This window comes from Rhinoderma darwinii, chromosome 1, assembly GCF_050947455.1.
Source record: "Rhinoderma darwinii isolate aRhiDar2 chromosome 1, aRhiDar2.hap1, whole genome shotgun sequence".
In the NCBI taxonomy this organism is placed as follows: Eukaryota; Metazoa; Chordata; class Amphibia; order Anura; family Rhinodermatidae; genus Rhinoderma; species Rhinoderma darwinii.
In genome coordinates, this window is record NC_134687.1 from 288,129,569 (window position 1) to 288,148,257 (window position 18,689).

General features: G+C 40.8%; 1 protein-coding gene across 1 annotated transcript in view; it reads left to right on the forward strand.

Moving 5' to 3' along the window:
• The window catches only part of USE1 (unconventional SNARE in the ER 1), a 124,449-nt gene that overhangs the window by 92,196 nt on the left and 13,564 nt on the right, over positions 1–18,689 (forward strand). Inside the window, exon 4 of the mRNA XM_075850860.1 lies at positions 5,273–5,425. Within this exon, the coding sequence (XP_075706975.1) occupies positions 5,273–5,425 (153 nt within the window). The remainder of the gene's footprint in view (positions 1–5,272; positions 5,426–18,689) is intronic.

Sequence of the window (18,689 nt, forward strand, 5' to 3'; positions counted from 1 at the left end):
AAGAAAATTGGATTAAAAATTTAATTTCTGCAAAAAAATATGAAATTTGGAAATTTCACCTCTACTTTGCTTTAATTCCTGTGAAAAGTCTAAAGGGTTAATAAATATTCTAAATGCTGTTTTGAATACTTTGAGGGGTGAAGTTTTTAAAATGGTGACTTTTTGGGGGTTTCTAATATATAAGGCTCTCAAAGCCACTTCACAACTGAACTGGCTCCTGTAAAGTTAGCCTTTTGAAATTTTCTTGAAAATGTGAGAAATTGCTGCTAAAGTTCAAAGCCTTGTAACGTTCTAGCAAAATAAAAGGATGTTCAAAAAACTATGCCAATCTAAAGTAGACATATGGGGGATGTTAGTTAGCAACAATTTTGTGTTATAACTGCCTGTCTTACAAGCAGATACATTTAAGTTGAGAAAAATGCTAATTTTTCGCTAAATTTTGGTGTTTTTCACAAATACTTAACATATCGAGCAAATTTTTGGCAGTATCATAAAAGTCCAATGTGTCACGAGAAAACAATCTCAGAATCGCTTGGATAGGTAAAAGCTTTCCGACGTTATTACCACATAAAGTGAAACATGTCAGATTTGAAAAATGAGGCTCTGTCAGGAAGGAAGTGGCTAAAGAGGGAAGGGGTTAAACAACAGTGACAAACGGAAAACATTTTCTCTTCACTGCCCTAGACCACTAATGGTCTTACCATTTTCCCCATGCATTACCCTAGACCGTCAGGGTTATTGCAGTTCACCACTACAATACTTTGGAACTCCATAAAGATTTAACCCTTTCAAGACCGAGCTCATTTTGACCTTCATGACCAGCCCCATTTTCTCAAATCTGACGTGTCAATTTATGTGGTAATAACTCTGGAATGCTTTTGCCTATCCAAGCGATTCTGAGATTCTTTTCTCGTGACATATTGTACTTTATGTTAGTGGAAAAATTTGATCAATAAATTCATTGCTTATTTGTGAGAAACACCAAAATTTTGAGAAAATTTGCAAAAATTATGATTTTTCTCATTTTAAATGTATCTGCTTGTAAAACAGATAGTAATACCACACAAAATAGTTACTATTTTACATATTCCATATGTCTACTTTATATTTGCATTGTTTTTTGAACATTATTTTATTTTTCTAGGACGTTACACGGCTTAGAACTTTAGCAGCAATTTCTCACATTTTCAAGAAAATTTCAAAAGGCTATTTTTACAGGGACCAGTTCAGTTCTGAAGTGGCTTTGAAGGCCTTATGTACTAGATAGACCCCATAAATCACCCCATTTTAAAAACTGCACCCCTCAAAGTATTCAAAACCGCATTCAGAAAGTTTCTTAACCCTTTAGGCGCTTCACAGGAATTAAAGCAAAGTACAGGTGAAATTTACAAATTTTCTTTTTTTTGCTGAAATTCATTTGTAATAAAAAAAATTCTGTAACACAGAAGGTTTTACCCGAGAAATGCAACTCAATATTTATTGCCCAGATTCTGCAGTTTTTAGAAATATCCCACATGTGGCCCTAGTGCGCTAATTTACTGAAACACCGGCCTCAGAATCAAAAGAGCACCTAGTAGATTTTGGGGCCTCCTTTTTTTTCGAATATATTTTAGGCACCATGTCAGGTTTGATGAGGTCTTGTGGTGCCAAAACAGTGGAAATCTCCCAAAAGTGAGACGGTTTTGGAAACTACACACCTCAAGGAATTTATCTAGGGGTATAGTTAGCATCTTGACCCCACAGGTCTTTTGCTATATTTATTGGAGTATGTCTGTGAAAGTGAAAATCTACTTTTTTTCTGAAAAAATATAAAAAAAAATATTTGCAAGGAATAAAGATTAAAAAGCACCCCAAAACTTGTAAAGCTACTTCTCCCGATTACGCCAATACTCCATATGTGGTACTAAACTGCTGTTTGGAACACGGCAGAGCTCAGAAGGGAAGGAGCGCCATTTGGATTTTGAAGCGCAGATTTTGCTGGATTGTTTTTCAGTGCCATGTCGCGTTTGCAACGCCCTGGAGGGAGCAAAACAGTGGAATCCCCCCAAAACTGACCCCATTTTGAAGATTACACCCCTCAAGGAATTTTTTTAGGGGTATAGTTAGCACTTTGACCCCACAGTTTTTTTGCTGAATTTAGTGGAATTAGGCCGTGAAAATGAAAATCTACTTTTTTCTGAAAAAACATAGAAATGTTTAATTTTTACAATGAATAAAGTCGAAAAATCACCCCAAAATTTGTAAAGCAATTTGTCCTTATTTCAGCAATACACCATATGTGGTAATAAACTGCTGTTTGGACCCACGGCAGGACTCAGAAGGGAAGGAACAATATTTGGTTTTTGGAGCTCAAATTTAGCTGGAATGGTTTTCGGGTGTCATGTCGCATATGCAAAGCCCATGAGGTACCAAAACAGTGGAAACCTCCCAAAAGTCCCTTTAGGGGACTGGAACGAGCGATCATTAGGTCGCTGGTACAATACACTGCAATACTAATGTATTGCAGTATAATGTCATTTTACAGGCTCCTGTAACAGCGCGATCGCTGTTCCTGTCAGTTAGTCCCGGGTGTCCGCTGTAATACACAGCTGACACCTGCAGAATATAGAGCGGGCGCAGCGCGTGAACCTGCTCCATATATAACCCCTCGCACCACGACATGCTATTAAGTCATGGTGCGCGAAGGCGTTACTGCGCAGCGGATGGTGCAAATTGAAAATTAAAATTTTCCACTGATATGCCATTTTAATGCACAATACGTTGTGCCCAGTTTGTGCCACTCAAGACAAATACCTCATACAATGTTGAGTGGGTTCTCCCGGATATAAAATATCACATGTGGACGTAAGCTGGTGCTTGGGCACGCTGTGGGGCTCAGAAGGGAGGGAACGCCATTTGGCTTTTGGAGCGCAGATTTTGCTTGAAAACTGTTCTGTTTGGGGTTTTGCTGGTATTTCAATTTATAATGTGGGGGTATATGTAACTTGTGCGGAGAACATCAGGACATAATAAGAGGGTACAATAATGGGGTAAATAAATAATAATCCGCAGATATGTGGCCGGTGTCGCACTGATAAATGGTCGCCCGATCTCATCTGCTTTTGGAACACTCTACACATTTTGCATCGCCATATTCTGAGAGTCAGAACTTTTTTATTTTTTCTCCAACGGAGCTGTGTGAGGGCTTATTTGTTGCGGGACAATCGTTACTTTTCATTGGTACCATTTTAGGGTACATGTGATTTATTTATTTTTTTATCACTTTTTATTAGATTTTTTTGGCAAGCAAAGTGACAAAGAAACATAAATTCTGACAAAGTTTTTTGTATTTTTTTTTTTACAGTGTTCACCGTACGGTATAAATGACATTTTACTTTATTCTGCGGCTCGGTACGATTACGGCGATACCATATGTATATAGGTTTTTTATGTTTTGTGGCGATTGCACAATAAAATCATTTTTCTATAAAATTATTTATTTTCTGTGTCACCATATTCTGAGAGCCATAATTTTTTATTTTTCCGTCAAAAAAGCGGTGTAAGGGCTTGTTTTTTGCGGGACGGGTTGTAGTTTTTATTGGTATTATTTTGGGGTACATGCGACTTTTTGATCACTTTTTATTCTATATTTTGGGAGGGTTGATGACCAAAAAATAGTGATTCTGACATTGTTTTTTAATAATTTTTTTTGCGGTGTTCACCGTGCGGGAAAAATAATATTATGGTTTTATAGTTTGGGTCGTTATGAACGCGGTGATACCAAATATGTGTACTTTTTTAACATTTTCATTTTTTTTTCTATAATAAAAGACTTATTATAGGAAAAAAAGCATTTTTTTGTAACTTTTATAACTTGTTTTTACACTTTTATAAAACATTTTTATTACTTTACTTTTTACTTGAAGACTGGCAGCACTGATCGCTGCTATAATACATTACACTACCTACTAGGTAGTGTAACGTATTATATACTGTCAGTGTGACGCTGAGAGTCACACTGACAGGAAGCTTATGAGGACCTGCCTCCGGCTGGTTCTCATAGGCTGCCTTGCATGGCAGAACCGGGGGCCGTTGTATGGCCCCCGGTTCTGCCTTATAACCGACTGCAGCACCCGCAATCGGTCCCCGGGAAAGTTTGTTGTAGCAACAAACTTTCCAGTTTGTTATAGCAACAAACTTTCCAGTTCGTTGCTACAACACACTTTCCCTGCGATCACATGACCGGGACCTGAACTAATCAGGTCCCGATCATATCTCCGGGACCAGAGGCAGGTGATAACAGCGCGATCCGGGTGTCAGCGCTACTCTGAGACACCCGGATCTTGCTTTTAACACCCACCGTGAATTCACGTCGGCACTGCACAGAGCCCAGCAAGTGCCGACGTGAATATACAGTGGGCGGTCGGGAAGCGGTTAAATAACCCCTTTGTGACCTTAGACCACCAACATTATTACCAATAATTGTTCATACCAAATGTTCAGTAAGTTACTTGCCTTTGCAGGCTCTAGTGCTGTGACACGTTGCTGAACGCTGTAAACCTCTAAGGCTGAATTTGGTCAACTTCCTGCCCTGCCCTGCCCTGCCTTGCTCTGGTCACAGAGCAGGCTTCCTTGATTCCTGGGCCCACCCTGTGACATACAGTGCATTCTGAAAGTCTTCAGACCCTTTGACTTTTTTCACATTTTATGTTGAGCCCTTGTGCTTAAAAAAAAAAAAAATAATAATTCAAGTTTTTCCCCATCATTCTGCACTCTATCCACAATAATGACAATGTGAAGATAGAATTTTAGAAATGTTTGCAAATTTAAAAACTAAAATTTTGCATGGACATAAGTATTCACACCCTTTGCTATGACGCTTGAAATTTACCTATGGTTTCCGTTTGTTTTAGTTTGGATTCCGTTCATGGGTTCCCCTGACGGAAAGCTCAGAGGTAACCCATGAACGGAGTCCCAACGCAGATGTGAACGAAGCCTTAACTAACTTTCTAATTGACTTGCTACTTCTGAGGTCCCCCTCTGACTGACAATAGCTGCATTATAGTATTGCAACCATGGCCTAGAAATTAGCCCATCACAGGTTTTCAGCTCAAGAACAAATTGACATGAGGGCACGGAGGCGCTAAGGTACTGAAACCACACCTTAGAATTTTTCTTTGAGTCTTATTAATCTTAATTTTAAAATTAACTTTGGAGTTTTTCTTGTCTGTTTTCTCAATGTTTTATTAGATGTATCGCTCACTCGGTTACAGCTTGTGTTCTTTGTCTGCAGCCCTCACCTACTGAAAAAGCCTTGGCTAATCAGTTTCTGGCTCCTGGGCGCACACCTACAATCAGCAAGGAACGAACACCAGTGACCAAGACTGTCCATCTTCAGACACAAGCGCGTTACACTGGGGAGATGAGGAATGAGCTGTTGGAAAAGGTAAACAGTGGGCAGCTAGCAGCAATGCCTGATCACAGGCACCATCTCATACACACGCAGAAGCAATACTTCGTATTTAGGTCTCAATACATGTAATTAGCTTTATGTGCTGCACCATCCATCTGGATAATCTAGATTTAATCTCATTTCTTGGTGTGATGTCTTTTTACCTCATCAACTTGGTAATGTGAACGCAAACACATTAGATCTATCTGTTTGCCTATAGGCACATATTGCAGACTCATTTTGTAGTCTGCACAAAAACCATGTGCCAAGCAGTGTAATTTTCAGTACGGTTCTAAAGATTTATAGCATGCTTTACTTTAAGTAATACTAATCCAAATCAGAAGTTCTTATTCAGGATGTGCTTTTACTGAAACATTGAACCTTTATTTGTGTATGTGTATACATATAATATTATTTATTTGTAGGACGCCATATAGTGCCACCCTCCAATGCTCCTTTGGTCAGGAACAAATCAAGTAATTTTGTCCTAGCAAGGCAAACCATATGTGATAAAGCAGAGATAAGTGCGTCACATTCACTGTGTTGTGATACGATTTATGACACCTCTAAAGCTACTGCTTAGGAGTTAAAGGGGTTGTCTTGTCAGATGAATTTGATGGCCTATCCTCAGGGTAGGCCATGAATATCTGATCGGTGGGGTTCCGACTCTTGGCACCCCTACCGATCAGCCTTTTGAAGGGACCGTTTTCCCTTCATCTCTTAAACTGCTGCATACTGATAAATGCTGTGATACTCGTAGCAGCGGTTCACCGTTTTATAGCCTTCTCCCATTCCTGTGGATAGGCCACAAATTTTATCTCACCTGACAACCCTTTTAATACCGAATATATTCCTTGCATTCTTTTTTTGGCATAGGGGTTAATCCTTTCACTAATCTAGACTACCAGTGTCATTATTTTAACCCATTCACTACCCTAGACCGCACCAGGATTATTAGTATTAATCTCTTCACTGCCCTAGACCACTAATGGTCTTACCATTTTCCCCATGCATTACCCTAGACCGCCAGGGTTATTGCAGTTCACCACTACAATACTTTGGAACTCCATAAAGATTTAAATAACCCTTTTGTGACCTTAGATCACCAACATTATTACCAATAATTGTTCATACCAAATGTTCAGTAAGTTACTTGCCTTTGCAGGCTCTAGTGCTGTGACACGTTGCTGAACGCTGTAAACCTCTAAGGCTGAATTTGGTCAATTTCTTGTCCTGCCCTGCTCTGATCACAGAGCAGGCTTCCTTGACTCCTGGGCCCACCCAGTGACATGCAGTGCATTCTGAAAGTCTAAAGACCCTTTGACTTTTTTCACATTTTATGTTGAGCCCTTGTGCTTAAAAAAAAAAAAAAAAATTCAAGTTTTTCCCTATCATTCTGCATTCTATACACAATAATGACAATGTGAAGATAGAATTTTAGAAACTTTTGCTAATTTAAAAACTAAAATTTTGCATGGACATAAGTATTCACACCCTTTGCTATGACACTTGAAATTTACCTCCTGGGCACCTCCCATTTCTCTATATCATCTTTGAAATGTTTCTACACCGTGATTGGAGTCCACCTGTGGTATATTCATGTGATTGGACATGATTTGGAAAGACACACCCCTGTCTACATAAGGTCTCACAGCTGACCATTCATATCAGAGCAAAAAGGCATGAGAAGGAAAGAACTGCCTGTAGCGCTCAGATAGGATTGTGTGGAGGCACAGATCTGGTGAACGGTTCAAAAAAATGTCTGCTTCACTGAAAGTTCTCAAGAGCACAGTGGCCTCCATAATTCTTAAATAGAAGAAGTTTGGAACAACCAGGACTCTTCCTAGAGCTGACCGCCCCACCAAACTAAGTAATCGGGGGACAAGGGCCTTGGTAAGAGAGGTGACCAGGAAACCAATGGTCACTCTGACTGAGCTCCACAGATCATGTGTGCAGATGGGAGAAACTTCAAGAAGGTCAACCATTACTGCAGCACTCCACCAGTCTGGGCTTTATGGCAGAATGCCCAGAAAAAGCCCCTCTCCAGTAAAAGACACATGAAAGCCCGCATGGCGTTTACAAAAAAAAACAAACCCTAAAGGACTCCAAGACTGTGAGAAACAGGATTCTGTGGTCTCCATTCTAAGCGTCCTATCCGGAGGAAACCAGGCACTGCTCATCTGCCCAATACTATCCCAACAGTAAAGCATGGTGCTGGTAGGTGGTTTTCAGCGGCTGTGACACGGAGACTGGTCAGGGTTGAGGGAAAGACGAATAGAGCAAAGTACAGAGATAGTCTTAATGAAAACCTGTTCGTGTGCTCTTGACCTTAGACTGGGCTGATGGTTCACGGTCCAACAAGACAACGAACCTAAGCACACAGCCAAGACAACACAGGAGTGGCTTAGGGACAATTCTGTGAATGTCCTTGAGTGGCCCAGCCAGAGCCCTGACTTGAACCCAATTAAACATCTCTGGAGAGACCTGAAAATGGCTGTCTATCGACGGTCCCCATCCAACCTGACAGAGCTTGAGAGGATCTGCAGAGAAGAATGGCAGAAAATCCCTAAATCCAGGTGTGCAAACCTTGTGGCATCATACCCAAGAAGACTGGAGGCTGTTATCGCTGCAAAGGTGCTTCAACGAAGTCCTAAGTAAAGAGTCTGAATACTTATGTCAATGAAATATTTACGTTTTACCTTTTCAACAAATTAGCAAAAATTACTAACATTCTGTTTTTACTTTGTCGTCATAGGGTATGGAGTGCAGAATGATGGGGAAAACCTTGAATATTTTTCTTTATTTTAGCACAAGGCCTCAACATAACAGAATGTCAAAACACTAAAAGGGTCTGAAGACTTTACAAATGCATTGTATATGTAGCCCTTCTACTTCGGCTTGTTCTATATCCCTTTGGAAACTAAGCCAATTTTATAAATTTTTGTTTTTTTTCTCCATCCCTTCCATAATTTTTTTTTATTTTTGCATCGATACAGCCTGATATAGGGCTTGTTTTTGCGGGACAAGTTGTAGTTTTTCATGGCATTATTTAATGTACTGGGAAACTGAAAAAAAATTGTGGGGTGAAAAAACAGCAAAACCGTCTTTATTTTTGTGATTTTGTATTTACGGGACTCATCATGCCGTAAAAACTACATTTTAACTTTATTCTACTGGTCGATATGAATGCGAAGATACCAAGATTTGTAAAAAAAATTTTACCACTTTAACCCCTTCCCGCCGCAGCCATTTTTTGATTTTTCGTTTTTCACTTGCCGCTTTCCAAGAGCCATAACTCTGATTTTTTCCGTCAGAAAAAAGAGTGGTGTGTGGGCTTATTTTTTGCGGGAGGAGTTGTAGTTTCTATTGGTAGCATTTAAAGTACCATATAATGTACTGGGAAACAGAAAAAAATATATTTGCGGGCGGAAATTGGAAAAAAAACTGCGATCCCTGCATTGTTTTTTGGCTTTCACCGTGCGGTAAAAATGACAACTTGATTGTGTGGCTCAATATGATTACGGTGATACCAAATTTATATAGGTAATATATTGAAGTATATTGTCATTTTTACAGGCATCTGTTAAGCTTTGCAGAGGCAGAGTGAAGGTAGTCCTGGGGTCCTTCATTAGGCCCCTGGGCTGCCATGACTGCCATCGTCACCCCCCAATCTCATTTGAACGCCTAAGATGCTGCGGTCGCGATTGACCGCAGCATTTGAGGGGTTAAACAGCCAGGAATGGCACGATCGCTGTTCCTGGCAGCTAGTCCCGGGTGTCGGCTGTAAAACACAGCCGACACCCGTAGCGTATGGAGCGCGCTCCATACATCCCCCCCCCTCCCCCCCGCGCACTACGACATACCAGACACGTCATTTTGTGGGAAGAGTTCACACAGAGTTAACACAAAAAACTGCCGAAATGACCACCTATTGATTTCAATGGGAGGCGGAGGCGGTTTTTTTCCCGCGAGCAGGAAATAGAAGCGACATGCCCTTTCTTCAGGGGGTTCCGTCTCTGACCTCCCATTGACATGGCCGCAGCAGAAAAATGCCACTTAAAACGCGTCAAACGGCCTGCAAGCAGGTCAAAATCTGCCTCAAAATTCCAGACAGAAGTTTGAGGCAGATTTTTCTGCCTGTAATAAAACTCCGTGTGAACAGGGCCTAGCAAAGAAAAAAAGTATTTGACAAAAAAAATGTTTTTTGTGTCTCCATGTTTTCAGTGAGACAACTGTTTTTATATTTTTGGTGAGCAATATGAGGGCGTATTTTTTGCGGAACGACCTGTAGTTTTTCTGCTACAATTTTGGGGTACATGTGACATTTTGATAAATTTTTAATCCATTTTATTGAGCAAGGTGACCAAAAAAAAAACAATTCTGGCGGTTTACTTTTTTTTTTTTTACGCCGTTCAGTAGGGCTGGGCAATTATGACCTACAGTACTTTTCGGAGTATAAGACGCACCTGACTATAAGACCTATAAGTTTTTAGACCTTGTTCTAAAAACTTGGAACGTCATTTATATTATATATTTAGGATTATGGCAGGTTTTCTGTTCAAAAGGATAAATTCAGAAACACTGTCCGCTGAGGCAGCATATGTATTTTCTACAGACAATATCCCATTACATCAGTTCGATATACACACTGCTTTTAAAGATCTACAAAAAACTTAACAGAAATACATTAGATCTTGTTGGGAAATTGCTAACCTCGAGACCTATATACAACAGAAAATTGTATGTAGGGGGCTCCGCATTAATATCACCCCCAATTCTTATCGCAGCGACGCAGAATTTGTTAAAGGTTGGGAGGAGCTTCTCACTGAGAGCTCCTTGGGATTATTGCAACATATCTTGGACTTTGAAAAACGTGACCATAATTAAACTGCTCTCCAGTTGGAGAAGGAAATTGGGGATATTCAGGGATTTAATACTCTAAGCGAATTCAATTACAAAAAAATATTAAAAAGTTACAAGCTGAGATAAGAGAGGAAGCATCGCAAGTACGTTAGAGATCGCAGAGATTTTGATACTGGTCAGGCATATTCTTACAAAACACAGTCACACCTTGCCCCTAAACGTGTACAAGTCTTCACAGATTTCTCTGACTATCTGGCACCGACGAATCTGTGCGCTCTCCCAGTTCTAGATTGGGCACTAAACGCAAAATTAAAAACTATAGATTTAACTCTTCCAAAAGAAGTACTGTACAGACCAGATCAAACACGAAATGCCAGCCAAATCCGATTCCCACTATTACTTCCAATTCCTCCTTATTATCAGCCTTCTCTGTACCAGTAGTTTCTGCTACTTCAATTATACCATCAACCCCTCGAACAACTGGGATAGTTTCCAGCCAAAATTCTACAATTACCAAATGCCCTACCGGCGCTACCAACAACACAAGTGGACCCCTTAATACGTTTCCTTTTTTAGGAACTACCAACCCTCGGTGGAACCTGGGCTAATAGCAGCACAATCTACTCGCTTTGTCCCAACCAGAAGCAACGAAATGCAGGTGTATAACATATCCTCCATTCACCTAAATGACTCCCAGTTGACACTATTACCTAGAGGTCTATCCTTTACTCCTACTCCTTTGTTCGACTAATTTGTTTGGACAAAGGATGTGAACCTATTCGCCAGAAAGGTGGCCCTACATAAATATTTTAAAAACAATGCATTGGGCGCGGGGGATATTGATAGGGCCGAAATCAACACACTCAGAGATCTTGAAACTCTTATATGAAAATGAAGTTGGGCCCATTGCAGCTGTTGGTCCTTTCTCCTCGCTGAGTCCTAAGTCGAAGCTCACTCCACCATTCTCACAATACGCCCACATTGATGTTTTCGTCAAGTTGGTATGTGCAGATCTGAAAAGAATTAAATTGGATAAAACTAGAGCACTTGCTAACCTCAGTAAACCAGAAAGAGTGGCACTAGACGAACTCTGCCACAATGACCAAATTACCATTAAACCCTCTGTAAAAGGGGGCAACATTGTGGTCATGAACATGGACGATTATGTTGCTATGGCTCACAGATTATTGGACGATACCACTACTTACATCATTCTTGAAAAAAAAAACACTGATCTGTTTCTAAAGGAGCTGCACACGCTACTTGATGAAGCAAGGACACAAAGCATGATCACCAGCGAGGAATTCAAACGGATTTACAATCCTTTTCCTACGTTGGCGACCTTTTATGCTCTGCCTAAGATCCATAAGGCATCCCGCCCAGTTCCTGGTAGACCCATTGTGTCAGGCAATGATAGCCTTGCTCAAGGTATCAGTATGTATCTAGACGAGATTCTTTCACCCTTTGTCACTTCTCTGCCGTCATTCCTGAAAGATACTAAGGACACCATCAACAGGATCCAGGAGATTCACGTTACTTCCTCCACACTTATTGCTAGTATTGATGTGGAGTCTCTCTACACCAACATTCAGCATAAATTTGGCCTCACTGCAGTTGCACATTTTTTGAGCACAAAGGGCACTCAATTTCATGCACATAATAAATTTTTACTGTCACTACTTCAATTTCTTTTGACACAACTATTTTTTATTTGACCAAAATTTTTATCAGCAGATAAAAGGAACGGCCATGGGCACCGTCTGTGCACCAACATACGCAAATTTATTTTTGGGATGGTGGGAAGATACCATAGTTTTTACTGATAAGCTAGCTTCCTACACTTGTATTATTCTTTTCTGGGGGAGATATATCGACGATATTCTCCTCCTATGGGACAGTGACTTAATTTTATTTTATGATTTCATGGACACGCTTAATAACAATCAGGTGGGCATGAAGTTCACTCAAGTTATACATAAAAAAGAGATCGCTTTCCTGGACCTTAAAATCTCCCTGGACCCTGCTGGTGGTGTCCATACTGATATCTCACGAAAACCAACATCAACCAATAGTCTATTACATTGGGAAAGCTACCATCCTCCCGCTCTAAAGAAGGGCATTCCTATAGGGCAATACCTCAGAGCCAAAAGGAACTGCTCCAATGAGCGGTCCTTCCAATTGGAGTGTGATGGACTTTTCTCCAAATTTCTGGCACGAGGATACCCTAAGAAATGGCTACACAAAGCATATGCTAGGGCAAGGGCCACAGATAGAAAGGAACTGTTATGCGAACGGAAACCCCTGGGCGCTCAACAATCTATGACTACCACTAAACCTGTGTGATCAACCAACATCAGATGTATTGGTACTTTCGACACTGGTTCTCAACAGGTTCGTGAGATCTTACATCGACATTGGCCAATCCTCTTGGCCGACCCTGACCTTCAGGATGTTGTTCCTCCTACTCTCAGTATAACTTATCGTAGAGGTAGGAATCTACGTGACTATTTGGTGCATAGCCACCACTCTAGATCTACTGTTGTACCGAAATGCTGGCTGAAATCATCGGCTATTGGTTCCCATCCATGTGGCCAATGCTCTTTCTGTTACCTAATGCCTACTGTTAAACAATTTACTAACCCACTTGATGGTAGATCTTACCAAGTTAGACAATTCATCAACTGCCAGAGCAAGGGTGTAATCTATGTAGCCAAATGTCCGTGCCCTAAGCTGTATGGGGGTAAAACTATACAGGAACTAAGCAGGAGAATTTCGAAACATTTGAGTACCATAAATCATAAAGATGATGCACCACTGTCTAGACATATCTGTTTTGCACATGGTGGGGATTTTCGTTCACTACAATTCTGGGGTATTACTCAGATTAAACTTGGCCCTAGAGCAGGTAACTTGGATCGCAGATTGCTACAGGAGGAGGCACGCTGGATCCATCGCTTGGGGTCTCTCTGTCCGGGTGGCCTTAATGAGGGGTTTACTTTTGCGGCGTTTTTTGAACTTTTGGACATCCTTTCTATCTAATATATACATATCTTTCCAGCATCTTCGCTCTGACCATGCTTAACTACCATTAAGCTGGCTAGCTTGTATTTATGTGCTCTTTACCTTTGAGCACATTACCCAAAAAGATGCTTTGGTATTAAAACAGTAATGATTATAATTTATCTACTTTGCCATTCCTTATTACTTCATAGTTTAACACCTTATCTATTATCATTCATTGATTCAGACTATATTCTCTGACGGCTACCGATGCGGTTTCTCCTTGTAAGAATTTCCACTACAAACTGATTATGATAATTGTTGCCATCATTATTCCTAGTGGTAACATTGTGCTGATTCACGGAAATGGGTGATCACCCCCTTTTTGTACTAAGTTGACATATTGGCAATTTTTGTCCCTTTACAATGCTGATTATTACATATGTCCCTCGAGCATTGGCCTCGCACACTGCTGTTGTTGGTGAGATGTACACTGATTCTCACTGTTATCCATCAATCGCGCTCTGGGCTCTACTGACATTCTATGCCCATTTCTTCGCGCATGCGCCGAGGTCTGGCCTTTCTCCTGACCGTAATGTTCTGCTTCAGTTTTTGCCGTATTTTCTACTGCGCATGCGTTCATATAAGATGTTTCATTGGTGGTTCCTGTTGAACCTACCATTCTCAGTACTATCTGTCCATCATAAAGGTGGAGGCTCGGTCCTCTATCTTGTTTCCTATTGGCCTTGGCCATAATGATGGGACACGTGTAGCTAATCTTTTGTGTATTTAGTCATGGGAAATCCGCGCCGCGCCGTCTTTGGCCCCGATACTCCTGAAGACGTTACATCCGTAGAGAAACATGTTGTGGGGGCTTTCTTTGAAATTTTAACACATGTTCCTGCTGACCTCTGAGAATAAATCTGTGGACTTGAGTGCGGCGTCCTGCAGCCGCTGACACTCTGTATCCCCACAATAGAGTCGTCCTATATTGCACTGTGCTGATCATTGTCAGCTACGGACTTGAATCTTTTAATTTCTGTGTAGTCTGTCTTTTGCTACAATAGCATAATAAAATTTGGTTATTTTAATCCATTTATAGCTGGAAAACAGGGCTTATGTTGCCGACAGGCATTCTTTTGTATTGATTCCTAATGCGCCCACCAACTATTGGGGTCCATCTCTCCAGTGTTTGCTGACTATAAGACACACCCAGGTTTTAGACAACTTAAAATAGCCAAAAATTTAATATTTTACTACTTTTACAAAGAAAAAACTATTTGTTAAAAAAAATAAAGTGTTCTGTTTCACCACATTCTGAGAGCCATAACTGTTATATTTTTTCATCGATTGAACGGTGTGAAGGCTTATTTTTTTGCGGGATGAGCTTTAGTTTTTATTTGCACCATTTTTTGGTACATATTTTTTGATCACTTTTTTTTTTTTTAGCACTAAGTTGACCAAAAAACAACGATTCTGGTGTTAGAGCAATAGCAATTTTTTTTAATTTTATTTTTTACATTGTGCTTGGGGAAAAAAATAAGAAAAGTTTTTTTTTAAAAACTTTAATATATATATATATTTTTTTTTCTTACACGTTTTATTAGTGCCCCTAGGGGACTTGAACCAGCGATCGTTCAATCGCTGGTACAATACACTGCAATACACATGCATTGCAGTATATTGTCATTTTTACAGGCTTCTGCTAAGCCCTCCCTGACGCATGGCTTAGCAGAGGCAGATCTGGCGGCCTTCATTAGGCCCCTGGGCTGCCATGACAACCATAGGTGCCCCACTATAGCGTTGCGGGAGTTGGGCGTTGGGCTGTCGGAGGGGGCCGTCTCCCTCGGATTTTCCCATGAAGGACATTTGACATATCCGCAGGATAGGTCATAAATGTCAGATAGATGCGTGTCCCACCTCTGGGACCCGCACCTCTCCTGAACGGGGCCCCCTAAACCCCATTCTAGCTTCTTGTGCTCTCCCAGCCACTTAATGATTACATGGTCGAGTTACGGAAACAGCGTATCTCGCTGAGTTAAGTTTACAAAACTCCCATAGTAGTGAATGGTAGTTAAGGAAGCAGCGTAGCATGTGAGCTACACTGTTTACGTAATTACTATTCAGTTCTATGGGAGCTACGGAAACCGCGTAGCTCAGCCAGTTACGCGGTTTCTGTAACGACCATGTAATCATTAAGTGGCCGGGAGAGCACAAAAAGATAGAACGGGATTTAGGGGGCCTATCCTGTGGATACTTCATACATGTCGTTCAAGGGAATACCACTATAAATGCCACTGTCACTATTGACCGCGGCATTTAACTAGTTAAATGGCCAGGAGCAGCACGATCTCTGTTCCTGGTCATTGCTGCAGCGTGTCCACTGTAAAACACAACTGAGCCCGCTCCAAATATCATACCCCCGCTCCATGACGTGCCGACACGTCATTGGTCGGGAAGGGGTTATTTAAGGAAGCCGTCAGGGGGTCTGGCGCAGCCAGGTCACTTGACTGCCGACTATAAGACGCATGGAGTTTTTAGCAAGATTTATTCTTGCTAAAAACTGCGTCTTATAGTCCGAAAAATACGGTAAATCAAAATCACGATTAATTGAACATGTAACCTCGATTATGATTATTGAACGATTATTTAGGCCACACTTCTTTTGCATGCCACGCCCCATATTTTCATGCTACGCCATTGAATTAATATTTATCACCTTGGCCTGCTGTATACTACCGTATATAATATACCCCTTGATACTGCCACCACACAGTATAGTGCCCCCCACACAGTATAATGCCATCTAGCTGCCCTCACACAGTATAATACCCCTATAACTTCCTCCATACAGAAAATGCCCTTATATCTTCCCCTCCACAGAGTATAATGCCCCCACAGAGTATAATGCCCCTCCACACAGTATAATGCCCCCCATAACTGTCCTCCACACAGTATAATGTCGTCCACACAGTATAATGCCCCCCATAACTGTCCTCCACACAGTATAATGCCCCCCATAACTGTCCTCCACACAGTATAATGCCCCCCATAACTGTCCTCCACACAGTATAATGCCCCCCCATAACTGTCCTCCACGCAGTATAATGCCCCCCATAACTGTCCTCCACGCAGTATAATGACCCTATAACTGACTTCTACTCCGTATAATGCCCCTGTAGCTGCCCTCACACAGTATAATGCCCCCATATATGCACCTCACACAGTATAAAGTTCCCCATAGCTGCCCCCATACTGTATAATGCCCCCCACAGCTGCCCCCAATAGTGCTAGATAAAGATATAATATACATACTCCCCTAATCCCGTTTCAATGATGAGTGAAGGAGATCCCTCTGCTCCTTCGGTCTGTGCAGCCCGGGGCAGATCTGCGCAATGACGTCACTGCCTCGTGGCCAGCGATACATAGTGTTATGGTCCCCTGCTCTACCACTGGTTTCAGCTGTAACTGCATCCAGAAGATGCAGATACAGGTTAAAAATAATTGATAAAACCAAAATTCACAACAGGACGTTGATTAATTGCGCTGAATTTCGACTTCGATTATTTTTCGATCAATTGCCCAGCTATAGCGTTCCGGGTTAAAATAATGTTATATTAGAATACTTCAGACCTTTTTCAGATGCAGTGATACCAGTTATGTTTTTTTTTAACATTACTGTAGGGAAACGTTTTTTTAAAGCTTTTTTATTATTTTTTTGGTAAGGTAAAAAAAATATTATTTAGCTGTATTTTACTTTTTTTTATTAGTCCCACTAGGGGACTTAAACCAGAGATCATTGGATCGCTAGCACGATATACTGCAGTACTAATGTATTGCAGTATAACATGATTTTGACAGGCCTCTATTAATCCAGAGCTTAATAGGAGTATAAAGATGGTAGACCTTCATTAGGCTGCCATGACAACCATCGGCACCCCGCTATAGTGAGGGGGGGGTGATGGGCAGTCAAGGGGGCCGTCCCCCTCATTTTAAAGGCTTAGATACCGTGGTCGCTTCTGACTGCGACATTTAAGTGGTTAAACGGGCGGAATCAAAGTTATCTGTAATACACACCTGACTCCTCGCTCCGTATGGAGTTAGCTCAGCCCGTGAACGCACTCCATACTACTTGATGGCGACTGTCACATACATGTACATGACGTGTCACCAAGGGATTAATACTGCTCTTTTAAATAAATGGAGCATTTTCGATTACCGGGGTTAGGAAATTGTAAAATAATAAATTCCCTATTAGTTGGTGGAAATTGAAGTTCCAGTTTAAAAGTCTGTGTACACCTTTACAGACATTTTTTTATTGCTGCTATGCATCTAAATAAAAAAATTAAGCAATATGTGTTTCTATGGTTACAGACTACCCACATACCATCACTTGAATTTGTCCCCTGCTTCTTGCCAATTTACATTTGGCATGTTAACAAGATGAAGGGGCAGTTGAAAGTGAGTAGGACTGCAACATCAGACTACAGACACTGTCGTCTGTAACCATGGTAACACATGTCTGAACAGGAGCTGTAGACCAAAAACAGTAAGAGATTTTTAATGCAAACTATTTGCTAAGTTGCTTATATTTTTTATTTTACGTGCATTGGAAAAATGAAAAAGTGGTTGCAAAGCTACCACCTAAGATTCCACTAAATATAACCATTTGTTAATTATAACTTTTTAACTACAGTAATCAGTTTAAGGCTGCGTTCACATCTGCGTCACGGCTTCGTTCCGTCTGAGCTTTCCGTTGGAACGGAGCTCTGACTGACACAAACGATAACCAGAGGTTTCCGTTTCCATCACCATTGATTTCAATGGCGACGGATCCGGTGCAAATGGTTTCCGTTTGTCTCCGTTGTTCAGGGATTCCGTCGTTTTGACAGAATCAATAGCGTAGTCGACTACATGAATAGTTCGTAGATGTACCTTTCTGCTATTTCCCCACAGTAACGGTATATTATGAAGAATGGCAATCTGTCGCGCTTAAAATGTATAATTAATATAATTCTATGAATATACTTTCTAATATGCTGCTATTCCTAAGAACTAGGAATCCATTTACTTTGAAAGAGAAAATGCATTCTCTTATATTTGCAATGAATCATTTTTTATTTAGTCTCTCCGTAAACTAGATAAGAAAATAATGGTATTGTTGTTAACATGATTCCATCACCTTTTCTACGTAATCAAGGTTAAAACTGCTGAATAAATAAGACAAAAATTTATTAAAAAGTTTGTTTTCCCATGACTAAACAAGGTCTGTAAATCTACTGCGAGACAGCCTTGAACAGCAGACAAGGTCTCGTCGTATTTGCCTTGAGAAGGATCTCAAGCGGGGATATGTGCAGCATCTGGCAAAACACCTTGGGGGGGAATTTATTTAGAC